At 44.3% G+C, this 13,005-nt stretch overlaps 1 protein-coding gene across 1 annotated transcript in view; it reads left to right on the top strand.

The window, feature by feature from the left end:
• Positions 1 to 12,753, top strand: part of ENPP7 (ectonucleotide pyrophosphatase/phosphodiesterase 7) — a 104,229-nt gene extending 91,476 nt beyond the window's left edge. Inside the window, exons 5-6 of the mRNA XM_069655205.1 lie at positions 6,163 to 6,274; positions 11,687 to 12,753. Coding sequence (XP_069511306.1) covers positions 6,163 to 6,274; positions 11,687 to 11,732 — 158 coding nt within the window. The 3' untranslated portion in view covers positions 11,733 to 12,753. The remainder of the gene's footprint in view (positions 1 to 6,162; positions 6,275 to 11,686) is intronic.
• Positions 12,754 to 13,005: the final 252 nt, after the last annotated feature.

Raw genomic sequence — 13,005 nt, 5'->3', positions numbered from 1 at the left:
AATTGGGATGTCCAACCTTAACTGTGAACCCTAACTCCCAGTGGTCGAGTGTACGAAAAGAAGTAGTGAAACTATGTTCCCTGCTAGCCTCCACCCGCTCCCCACAAACCCCATTGCCACGCCCTGTCCAACACGCAATCCAACCCAGACGCGAACGTAATTCAGCTGACCGGGCTGAAGTCCCCCCTTGAAATGTTACCTATGGGGCCAGGATTCCGTGACCTTTAACAGTTCAAAGGATCAGGAGCATGCTTCTGGATGCATTTTTGTTTCATCCAAGGAAATCTACTATCTGCTCGGATCGGATAATCAAGCACTGCTCGTTACCCGAGTCACAGCCCCCCTGAGACACACAGGCTATGTCCCCGATGAACTCGACAACACCTTTCTTTTGTCATCGGCAGGAAAGCCTTTCTTTTGCATGATGGTGCATTTCCAATTGAAAGACCACCAGGCGCCCTGCAAATCTGTGACAGTTAAAGTGAGCAACAAAATAAAGCACCCTTTGAAAATGTGTTCATACCCATAACGTCTACTAGCTTGATATTCGAAAAAGTAACGTTTGCTTTGATGTCGTATAGTTGAATGTTCTTAAAACAATACATAACTCGCAATGACAAATCTCTAAACCTAAGTACGTTTTTAACACCTCTTTTAAAGCGCTGAAAATAAAGTGGGTACATAGATATCTTGCCTTATGCATCTTATGGTTTTCCATTCAGAATGTGGAAAATAAAGGTACGCTGATATTTGTTTGGCCCAACATGTTTCTATACAGATTTGCATGTTGTCATGATGCTTTTCTATGCAATTTGTGTAATTTGCAAGTAAACTCTATAGGACAGTATTTATTTGTTCCAAGTAAAGTGTGGACGAATGTGGCTGTGCCCAGATTGCAGAGTGGGTTAAAATCACTGCTTTGCTGTTTAGCGTAAGTGTGTGATCCTGGGCAAATAATGTAATCTCAACCTGACTTCAACTGCAACAATGGGAGTGCTTATAAATGATTACGTTTACACCTTTACAATAGGACAGTTTTAATAGTGAAGGGAACAATTACTGTCCCCTGGTGCTCCTCTGCTAGTGGCTCCAATACTGTCACATAGTTTTGCATTATTGCTGCACTGGCCCTGCCCCAGTCTCGTATCACGTGATTTGACAGGCAGACATAGTCTCACCAGCTAGTCAGTTCACCAGAGATTCTAGTATAGTGGACTAACTGTGATAGAACCAACATTACATTTACTCCCCTTATGCTCCCAGCCACTGAAGTTGGTTGCCCCACACTCTGCTATGTCCTGTTATGCTATGATATTGAATCTTTCATCGAACACCATCTGCTATTTTCACACTCTTAGGGCATTCTGGATCTGCAAGAAGTGGGTGTTCTATCTAGGAGAAACTATCAAAACTGTTAGACAGTATAGATATCTAGGAGTAAACATTAATGACAGCCAGGCTGAGATGTCGTACAAAGAAGAACTCAAGAGTAAGATGTTTATGCTTCGTTCACAAACCAAATTAATACAGCAAAAGTATGCAGATTTTCAAGCAAAGCTATCATTACATATTACTGAAAAAAAGTTATTCCGATCATTACATACGGAGCCTCCAGCAAGACAACCAGTGTTCAACCGAATTGGCTGTATCTGGAGGGCCTACATTGGAAGTCAATTTTGAATTTACCAAAAAGCTTCCCAGTGTCTGTAATACATTAGGAATTAGGCCTTACTTCTCTTGATTCTTTTGTAAACTGGAGTTCAGTATTTCTATATGAGAAATGTAAAATGGAAGACTGATATAAATACGCAGTGATTGACATCATATCTCAGTCGTTTGATGATGAAGGCTCTGAATGATAAATATCTGAAACAATACATATAGAGAGCAAATGGCAGAAGCAGGCATTAGTGAAAGTCTGCTAACAGATAACCCTGTGAGAGCCAAAAGTTCTGGGTGTACGATTGGACTAAAACAAGAAATTATTGTGAGAGGCATAAATGTTTTGAAAATTGACACTTCCCTTCAAAAAAACTTACTCAGATACCTAAATACATATGGAAAAACATCTGAATATTCAATACCGGACAGAGATAATGAGGTTTAGATTTAATTTAGTTCCAACTAGAGTAGTTAAGGCAGGATGGGATGTGGATAAGAATGTAAACAATACTTATAGGTTTTGTGAAAACGATAAAGAACCTGAAACGCTGAAGCATGTTATGTCGAATTGAAAGAAGCTCGGTAAATGAAGGAGTGAATTTTTTGTTAGACATTTTATGGACTATATTTGAATTAATCAAGATGGGTAATAATGTGTGACGCGCAACGGATATCCTTGAATATAGCAATGATTGGCTATTTGGGAAAAATAGGAATTATTGAAACTTCAAAGATCTATCAGACTTAATATCAATAGGCAGATGACCTTTACAAAATAATTCAAACTCCAACAGTATTATAAATGAAATATCTATGTTAATAACTATAGATAGATCTGTTTGACGTATAGCAATGATAATGAGACGTTGTATTGTATAACCATCATAAATTGTGTAAATTGTGTAAATTTATGTGTGTATAGTTAGATTTTATAGTGATTCTATTGAAACAAATGAAATTTGTATATTTATAAAGTTGATTTTTCAACTAAATCAAATAAAAAAATAACAAATAAAAAATGGGTGTTTTCAGACTTAAAGGAGAGAGTTAACTGATTGAATAATTGAAGCTGCACTAGAATAGTCTCATTACAATGAGTAATGAAGTTAGACGCCCCTACACAAGTAAGTTTGCCACTCCTCCATCATCTCTGAAGTTTGCGCCTCTCCCAGCATCTGAAGGGTCAGCCCTTCTACATTTCAGCCTAGGTGCACCCCTGGAGGTGCGCACTTGCATTTTGTTAGTCAGAGAGTTGAGGGAAGCCTTTCCCCAAAACTGGCGGTGTTATACTATGTTTGTTCAGGAAAATGTACTTGAACAAACGCAGTAAAATTTTAAAGACGCTACTTTCAAGAAAGAATTCCATCGCCTCTCCGCATATTGCGCTTTAAAATGTACTATTTGATAGTTGGTCCCTACACCAGCCGATGGGAGAGCGGAGGTAGAACAGTGGGGTGGAGCCTCCAAGTGTGCCCCACCTATGTTCTGAAGTAGATCCTCCCATCACCACTTAGCCCCCCCCCAAATGTAGGTTTTGTTGCGCCCCTGATCCAAACCTCTAAACACACCTGCTGTTTAAGGGAATGTTCAGTGCAGTGCACTGAAGTGCAAGTTTCAACTTCTTCCCACACTTTTATTTTAAAAAGAAACCATTCCGGAATGGTTTCTAAGGAACAGTCAAACTTTTTTTTAAAGTACAGGAGCACCGCTCCTAACCGCTCCCGCCCACTTTGACCACTGCTGACTTCAACTATGAAACCCGACCCGTACTATGAACTAAGACCTTAGTTGTATGTTTGATCTCGGATGTGAACCTCAATATCAATTGTAAGAACCTGGCCATGCAGGGACGTCATTTAGGGGTCACCAGATGTCGCAACTGCGACCTCTGAGGTCTCCCTTGCGACCTCTAAAAAAACTTAAAAAAAAAAAAGTTATTTTTTAAAAAAAAAATTGTAATGCAAGCACCTGGGCTGTGGCCAGCACCATGTGGCTCTTTACTTCTGGGGTGGCTGGCTTTCTTGTTCAGGCCCCTTAATAAAAAGAAGAAAAATAAGAACAGCAGCGCCACAAGTCTAACACTTTCATCACTGACCCTAAATAAGAAAGAATAGCCATACCAAATAATGTGTCTTTCTGGAATTCTATACAATAATTGCTAGACTCATTAAAGGTTTATGTCAGGCCCACTTCAGGGGGTGAGTCACTGATTTAGTCTGTTCTTAAATGCCTCAACTCAGCCTTTCATCCTTCTGAGGTCGAAAAATGAGTACCAACACAGGTTGGGTGATATTGGGTGTATATTTTTTTTATATAAAGCTCTTAAGCGTAAGTGCTATATAATAACACATCATTATCATTTGGTCATGGACGTTTGCTTGCATTCACAGTCATTTGGTAATATGGGCCTATGCACACTGATCTTAACGATACGTATGGCGATCCATCTTTGTATGAAATGTACATCACATTATAGTGATATCGTAACCATAGTTCTCGTAGTGTTCAATGCTGTGTGATGCCACTTCCTGTTTTGTCAGCGGGTGAAAGGTCATATTCCATCGCTTCCCGCAATATCACTTTGGGGTGGGGTCAAATGACATCACGTCCTGTGATGTCATCAGGGGTCAAGGGTCATGTGATGTCACTTCCGCTACCCCTGGCATTTTGGTGAAATGATGTCCCTGTGGCCATGATTGGAACTCCTGACCTCAGCGGTGAACTCTAAACTCCCTCGCACTTAGCCGTGATTCCCATCCCTGGTGTTTCCAGCATTGACCTCCTGGGCTCCCCTTAGCACTTGCATAGCCTGTACAGCTCCTCCACCTACCCCCTGCATTCTTCCAATCCTTCCCTCACCCTCCTTCCCCACCTCTGCCAGAACTCCCCCCACCCCGCTGCCCTGAAAACTTGCACTTCTTGTTGCTGCACTTGCATAATCCGAAGGTCACAAGGCCCAGTAGTACCGTTATTGTTATTGTCTTTCTTTCTCCCTTGTCCCCCGTCTCCCCCCTTTTTGTCTTGTGGCGAAACACCATTTGCTGTATAGGCGCCTTACAAATGCTCAATGAATGAAAATAAATACAATCCTGACTTTTGAGCGGAAGCCCGGAAGTCGGACTGCACAACTTCTACTTTGGATGTGAACCCCGACCTCCTGTGTGAATTTTATTTATTCTATTTATTTTAATTCTTGTAATGCGCCAACATGCCCGTAGGCCTCAGGGCGCACATAAAACTGAACAAACAAACAAACACACATGGCAGAGAAGAAAGAGGTGTCAAAGAGTTATTCCACATTGAAGTAGTGGGTTTTTACAGCACGTTTGAATGCAGTGTACTCCTGGATCTGCCGCATCTGGGCTGGGAGTTTGTTCCATAGAAGGGGACCTTGAGCGTCAAGAGTGGTACCTCCAAATTTGGCTGTCCTGTATTTCGGATGCTTGAGAATAGTGGCAGAGGATGAACGAAGGTTCCTCGCGTTAGATTTAATGCTAATGCGGGCTGACAAATAAGTGGGGCTACAGAGGTTGAGGCATTTGTGGGTCATGGTCAATATCTTGTGCGTTATCCGATGTTTAACGGGAAGCCAATGAAGTTTTTTCCTAAAAGTGGAAATGTGTGTACGACGGGACTGATTGAAGATATTACGAACAGCATTATTCTGAGCCACTTGTAATGATTGGATATTGGAGGCTGTGGTGCCCGCTAGGAGGCTGTTGCAATAATCCAATCTAGAATGATGAATGGTCGAATATAGCCTATTCTTTTATTTATAAGACCGCAGCTAGATTTAATGCTGGCACTTCATAGAAAGTTCTTCGTCAAGAACGACGCCTAGGGTCTTGACTTTCTTCTGGATGAGAATGGTATTGTCGGCAATATGGAAACTAGCATAGTTGGAGTCGAGTTTCGCCCAGGGTGTTTTTTGATGCCACGATGAGGAGTTCAGTTTTTTTGTCGTTCAGGGCAAGAGAATTACAGGCCATCCAGTCTTGTATGGCTTTGTATATTTTATTGATGGTTACTGTATCGCTGCTATAGGAGCCACTTAGCTGTATGACCACCTGAGTGTCATCTGCGTAGTTCGTGTATTGCACTCCTAATTTGTTTAAGAGGTCAAGAAGGGGACGGATATAAAGAATGAAAATCAGAGGCGATAGGCAGGAGCCCTGAGGAACTCCGCATGTCTGAGATATTGGAGAAGATTGATTATCGCCAACACATACCCTCACCATTCTGGGACCCAGAAAGGAAGCAATCCATCTGGATGCAATTACGTCTCGGCTTTGAGACGAATCTGGTCTCGGCTTTGAGCTGTGGCATTGTCTATGACCTCTGATTTTACTTGTGACACTCAGCTCGGCTGCAACCCTCGTCCCAGCTGTGTCTCGGCCAAGAAGCCTCATAGGTGCCACGGTTGTGCTCTGTGACAAAAATATTGCTTAACCTTTTCTGTGACTTCTAACCTCTAACCTCCCATTTGTTTTTTGGCTGCAGATGTGTTTTTCCAGGTCACGGTAGGCCTGGCCTCTGTGCTGGGAGTCCTGCTCCTCATCTTCATCCCCAGCATCATCGTCACCGCTGTGAAGAGGAAGAGGAAACAGCGGAGGTGAGGACGAGGGCAGAACACTCTCCTAGAGACTGTCACTGAGATGGTCTACACTCATTCGGGCCCTCTACACCAACTGAGCGCCTGACACTGAGACACTCGCTGCACTCACCAACACGCTCACTAAATCTCAGTGGGCACTGAGGCTTGTGAGTGACTACCTCAGTACCCAGTAGACTATCCCTAACTTACATTTTGCAGATGGGAACCTCCTGCTGTCACTGAGGGACTGTCACCTGCAGGGCTGATACTATACACACTCACTGAGACCCTAACAACGAGACTGCCTCTGAAAATACTGATGGTCTGCGACTGAGACTGCCCTATACTCCCTGATGATTGCACTCCTAGACAGCCTTTCATTGTGACCTCACATGTGCTCACCTTTGGCCTGTCACTCACAGAGCCCACCTGTGCACTCAGACTTTATGCTCACTGTACTCGGTGAAGGCCTGCCACTGAGGCTAACCCTGCACTCATTTGAGCACACTGAACTCACAGTCGGTCACTAACAGACACTTCCTCTGTGCTTTCTGACTGACAGCACCCAATGAGAGCATGCAATTTACAGGGCCATCCTTTCCTTCAGTTAATTAATACTCATGAAATGTTTGTCCATGCACTCTTCCCACCATGAGTATGTTGTGGTACGCTCTACCTGCGCTCACGGAAACCGTTCTCTTTACAAGGCTCGCCCGTTACAGATTTGGAGCCTGTCCCGCACTCACGGACTGCAGCTACATGCTGTCATTTACAGAGGCTGCTCTGGGACACTCACAGCATCCCAGTGCAACTCTTGTCACTTGCATGGACTATAATGAACCACACTCACACAGCCCTCTATACCACTTAACAGTAGTCTCTAGACACGATGCGTCTGATTCATGGAATTATTTGCCTGTAAAACAGGGATTTGTGTGCCATTCTGTCTGCAAATCCCTGTTTGACGAATGGAGGTTATGGGCAGAATGGCACGCAAATCCCCGTTTTACACGCAAATAATTCCATGAATCAGGGAATATGCGCCTGATTCTGAAAACATTTTGGGGTGAAGGGATGGGATGTGCAAAATTCACAAAGGCCATCCGAATGTGCGCACAAGGATGTCATTTTTGAACCCTTTGTGTAAGTGCACACACTGTGCTTAATTTGTGGCGGTGTTTGCCAGGGCTCAGCCCTGGCACTTATTTTTTAGCCCCAACACTTTCTCAGACTCACTTTAATTATGAAGTGGTGATAGTCATTGCATCCATGAACCACAATGAGCAGGTGCGAGCTGTAGTCTAACCCCAAATATGTTGACACTGTGGGGGGCAACTATGCGTGGTGGCAGCAGTGGTGCCCACCCGCAGTGTCACAGGAGCGCAAGTAAATATTTGGGCCTTGGCACTTATTTTTTTACAAATTTAGTACTGCGCCCACATCATGGGGGGTCTACACATTTCACATCTAGAATTCATACACTGGATGTGCCTTGCAAAGAGCTGGAAATGGAAGCATTCCCCTGTACCTGTTTGAAACGGATGCATGAAATCTCCTATGCACGAGACTATGCCCGACCGGTTCATGCATGTTGACAAGTGGGACGGCAGCAGTAGGATCCACTGCTGTATCACTTGCCTTCTATCCCCTAAACAGGACTAGATTTTATTTTATTGTTTAATCATGTTGCTAGTACAGCCCATTTACTGGGCCGTCATTGAGCAATGTGCTCCCAGCTGCCCCAGGGGAGCCATAGAGACCGCCGCTGCTGCCAGAGGGGCTTTTTGTAACAGGCAATTAGTGGGATGATGGGTCGTCCATTCCATGTATAGGCTGGTCCTTGCTGCAGGGCAGTGCGTGACTTTCCGTTCAGTCATCATCTTGTATAAAAAAAAAGAGGAAAAAGAGCTGCCAAGAGAAAGCGCTGTGCCACAGGGCAAGCTTCCGCTGCTGCCAGCCAGTGCCAATCCTCTTTCAGGACAGTACTCCTTCCCTAAACAGAGGCCCAGATGAGGAGTGTAATTATTCCCATGTCTGAGGCTGAGGACAGATCTAAAAATACTGAAGTAGCGACTGTGTCAAGGGAGGCGTGTCCACCGTCTGGTTCTACACCCAGTCATTTTCAGTTCAGGCTCCTCCGGTTTGGCCTGAAGTCAGCACTTAAGATTTTTACAATGGTGAGAGTGGCATATAACAGAGGACCTGTTTCTTTCATAAAGGGATCACTGGCTAGTGTTTTCCCTTTCCAACGAGAGGACTGTATCTGATACAGGTTTGGTCAGCAACTTTCTGAAAACAGCTGGGTCACTGGGCACTGCCTCAGGGAAATGCAGCCTGGGCACTGCATCCACCAGCACCTCGATGCTGTAATCCAAGGCTGGAGAACTGGCTAGACAAGGTAAACACAAAGAATAAGAAATAATACAATGGGGTGAGGCCAATAACGTTAGCAAAAGATGCCGCATTGAGATACAGTGAGGTATTCCCCAGGTCTTCTTACATGATGAGTAATAACCTGGAAGTGAAATGAAGGACAGGAAGTTTACAATTAGCCATCTTGGATTGGGAGCTGACAATGTTGCAAATCCGACCCCATCATTTTGGAATGAAAGGAAGAAAAGGACTACCGACCTTCTTTGGGAGGTCCAGAATTATTCCCGAAAGATCACATGTGTAATAAGGAAATAGGAGTAGCTGAAGCAGGGTACACCAGCCACAGTCGCAGTGGCCTGGGTGTGGTGCCATAAGTACAGGTAAGTGGGGATCGGAGGTAGGGTAGTGAAAGGGATGACGGTCCGCATCTCAATCAGCAAATAGGGACCAGGCGCATGGGTCCGTGAATCTTGCTGGATATTAGAGCTATCAGACCACCCCAAAGAAAGAGGTAACACGCGGAGATTGGCTTCTATGACGTGGGGACATAAGCAATGTTTTACATGTCTGTGACTCCTTGGACCAGACAGAGACCTCTCTTCCTGATGTCGCTTTGGTCATTTTATGCAGAGGCTTTTGAAGAGTTCTCCCTTACTATACCTGTATCAAAGTGTAGGTCTCCTCCTATCCTGCTCTTTTGGCTGGCATTACTAGAGAGAGCATTTGGGTTGACATCACGATTACTAAATGCCTGGTGGAACTGGTTTCCATGATGTCCGGTTGTGTTCCACCCTATCTGGCTGGGAAATGGTTTTCACTTTTTGTAAACTTTGGTTCAGCCCGGCACGGTAAGAAGTCTTCTTTCTGTACTCGGAGAAGAGGGGTGAAGACAGTTATCTCTATGGCATATGCAGAGATCCACTTGGACTTGCACGATCAACACCAGGACATATTGACCAATAGGATGTCAACTTCATGGGCAGAGTCGAGAAGAGCTTTCATTACAGCTATCTGTAATGTAGCTCCTTTGACAATGTCCTCATGTCCCACTAAGGTAGAGGTAGGAGAGTCTAGTCCTTTGGAGTTAAGAACTTCAGTACTATCAGCAATGAAAGTCTAGGATGTCTGTTGGATGGTACAATATTTACTGTAGGACAAAGCAGGATGACTATTGGATCAGTTGAAAATGAACTCGAATCGGATTTGGAATTTGAGCCAAGTAACGCATTAGAGATCCCTGAGATTTCAGGGGACGAAGCAGAGCTTGAGATTTATGGGCAAAGCATAAAAACCATAAATGCAAAAAGACAAATTCAGCAGCAACTACATGTATGTGCACAGACAACTCCATATGATTTAATGAAAGTCTCTTAATTTGAATGACTTGAAGATGAAAAGGTTTTCTCTATTCGGGGAAATTTGGAAATAGATCTGGACTTAGACCGAACCCTAGACTTGCCTCCTGATCCAAGCCATTCCAAGGCTGAGACCAGGACCAGGGCCACACACATAACCAGAACCATGTAACTATGTCCGAGAAAATATATTATTGAAGTTAGCTTGGCAGGAATTCTGGCAAATGGGAGCACTCATTCACACTGTCAAGCGAGATAAAGGAGGTCAAAGTAGGTTAAATAAGGAGGTTGTCCAGGGAGAGGAAGATTTGATAATGCTCGAGGCTATAGTAGGGAATTTAGAAGAAAAGGTTTAATTGACACAAGCAAGAAGTTTTAGGAAAGAGGCCACTTGGATCTAATATGTGCTTTGTTTGCATACCTGAGCATTTTGAATAGAACCGAGCAATGGAAAGTGTATTAAAATAACTAATAACTGAATATGTGAAGCCAATGTATGGACCACAATAAACTCAGGTGGGCCCACAGGGGGCTGATGGTGCATCAAAGGTATCTGTCAATGATGTCTTGGTTATTGGGGGCAATGTGTATACAAGAGAACGTGATCACTGCATCCCCCTGCAACACGAGGGGCTTCAAAGCAAGCCTAAAACCATATTAGCTTGAGAGCGCAGCCAGAGAGCAAACCGTATTGTGGAAACTGTATGGGAAGGGAAAGGAGGGTGGGAGTAGGATGGGTTTTTCGGTGAATCATGAAACTTTATATGTGCATGCAGTAATTCTGAGATGTTTTCCTTTTTGGGGATTGTAGTGGAAGCATGTTGCGTGGTTAGATCCTCGTCCCTTGTAAGGGTATGGAAGTAGAAGAAGATAAGGAGGTAATACAAGATTACCAGTAATCTCCATGATGCCAATTCTACATTCCCCGCCCCATTCCTTGATGATCCGCCCACCTGCTTGCATGAATAATCTGCTATGAGGCCAGGATATATTGTGGGTGGGTTAAAGACTGCAGAATTTAGGAAGTGGTGCCTTTTCTTGAATCCGTTAATTTTGGGAGCCCCTAAGGGTATCTGTGGGTTGGCATAACCGAGTGGGACAACGATGGAAGAATCGAGTAATGAGGAGCGCCTGCACTCATGGGCTGCCAGTCACTTAAAGCCATACCCTGTGCACTCAAGGACAATCCCGCAATTATAAAGGCAGTGTTGCACCAAGCTGTTACTTACAGAGACCACCCTTGTGCTAGTGGGTGTTCTGCCATGTGTAGAGACAGCTCAAGCATTCCCTGACAGTCTGTCACTTATTCAGAGATTCTCTCCACTCACCGACAGTCTGTCACTTAGCAGGACAACCCATGCACCCACACAGTCTGTCATTTATAGAAACAGGCCATGCCCTTAACCGCAGCCAGTCACTTACATAAAGAGGCCTGACAGGCCGTGCCCTTACCGACAGCCAGTCACTTACATACGCATTCCTGACGTCAGTAAGAATCAAACATGTGTAGAGACAACCCATACAGTCAGCGACGGACCTGTTGTTGACAGTGACCGTCCCTGCCACTCATTGACTGCCAAGAACTGAACCGCTATACAGCCCAACATCAGCGCCCTCTCTAACCTGTGACTTAAATCTAGCCCCACCAAGTTTGTACGTGTGGTTCTGATATGTTGCATGTCCGCTCCTTTTCTGTTCACAGGTGCCAGCAGTCAACGAGCAGCACTACAGCACTCCAGCAAGGCTAGAGGGGTCAGAAGAGAAGACCGGAGCAGTCAGACACCAACTCACAGAAATACCAAATTGCATGTGTAATCTCACACACAAACATCTGCGCACACAAACTCATGCCAACAGACAAATGGAGAGGGAAGCACACATCTGCCCATGGACACATGCATCTGCACATTGGAACATGTATCCGCGCTTGGAAAAATCCACATGATGGATGCGTCAACACATTCCGGCCTATGGCAACATGCAGCTGCACACAGAAACGCAGAGTTGCTCTCCGGAACCTGCCGCGTGAACGCCCACAAGAGCCTGGCAACAAATACCACCACTCCGAAGCCTGAATGTGCACATGGAAACCTTTTGAGATCATACATGCACGCGCAAAGACTCTTGTCATATGTGCATATAGACCCACGCCTGCTATTGTATACTCGCAGTCACTACTCATATACACATTGAAACACGTACTCGAAAATACTTTTTTTTTTCCAGACGTCCAACTCTTTACTTAATTGCCAATCTCGGGATTTTCGCACGTTTTTCAATGTCTTTTTATATTTTGGTGACCAAAAGTTAATTTAGTATTGTAAATATTGACCAGCTAAGAAATATCGTTATGATGAAGTCTCATTGTATACTCACTATAATGTTGAAAGAGCTCTGCGTGGGCCCACCTGATTTTGTTTGTTTTTGTGCATGCGTGTCAGGAACTAAATGACGCTGCAGTTTCGACTTCAATTGATGCGCTTCACCAGGCCCATTTAGTACATAGGGCTCCAGGCCTACATAAAGCGTACTTCTTCATTTGTTTTGAGGCTTAACCGCCTAATGCCCATTAGATTATCAATTGTAGGTTGGTGTGCAGCATATTTATTGAAAGCATAGGAGATTATTAATATAATCGTAAGAGCGGCATCCAAGTGTATGACTATGCCACATACATCAGCCTAATCACATGCATATACGGTCCCAAAAGAGTTCTTCTCAGTGTTGGCAAAGTGTGTGTGTGCATGGAATAAAATGCATAGTGAGGTATTTACTGGCCGATGTCTACTTGTACGCTCTTCCTTGTGGCTTTGTACGCCATGTCCGATTCCATGTTGCCCCGGCTTCCACAAAATCCACATCTCCCGCTGCAGTCAAACAACAACCTGGGAACACCTCACACTGTTTCTGTTTAGTTAAAATCTGAGGACAGGTGAACGTTTGCGTAAAAAGACGTCATGGGATTGGCTCAAAGATGGTGGGTGTGGTCTTACTTTAGGATAGAACTCCCCGGTTCAAAGT

This window comes from Ambystoma mexicanum, chromosome 3q, assembly GCF_040938575.1.
Source record: "Ambystoma mexicanum isolate Mex_15411 chromosome 3q, UKY_AmexF1_1, whole genome shotgun sequence".
Classification (NCBI taxonomy): domain Eukaryota; kingdom Metazoa; phylum Chordata; class Amphibia; order Caudata; family Ambystomatidae; genus Ambystoma; species Ambystoma mexicanum.
The sequence above is the reverse complement of the archived record's forward strand: the minus strand, read 5'-3'. Positions and strand labels throughout refer to the sequence as shown.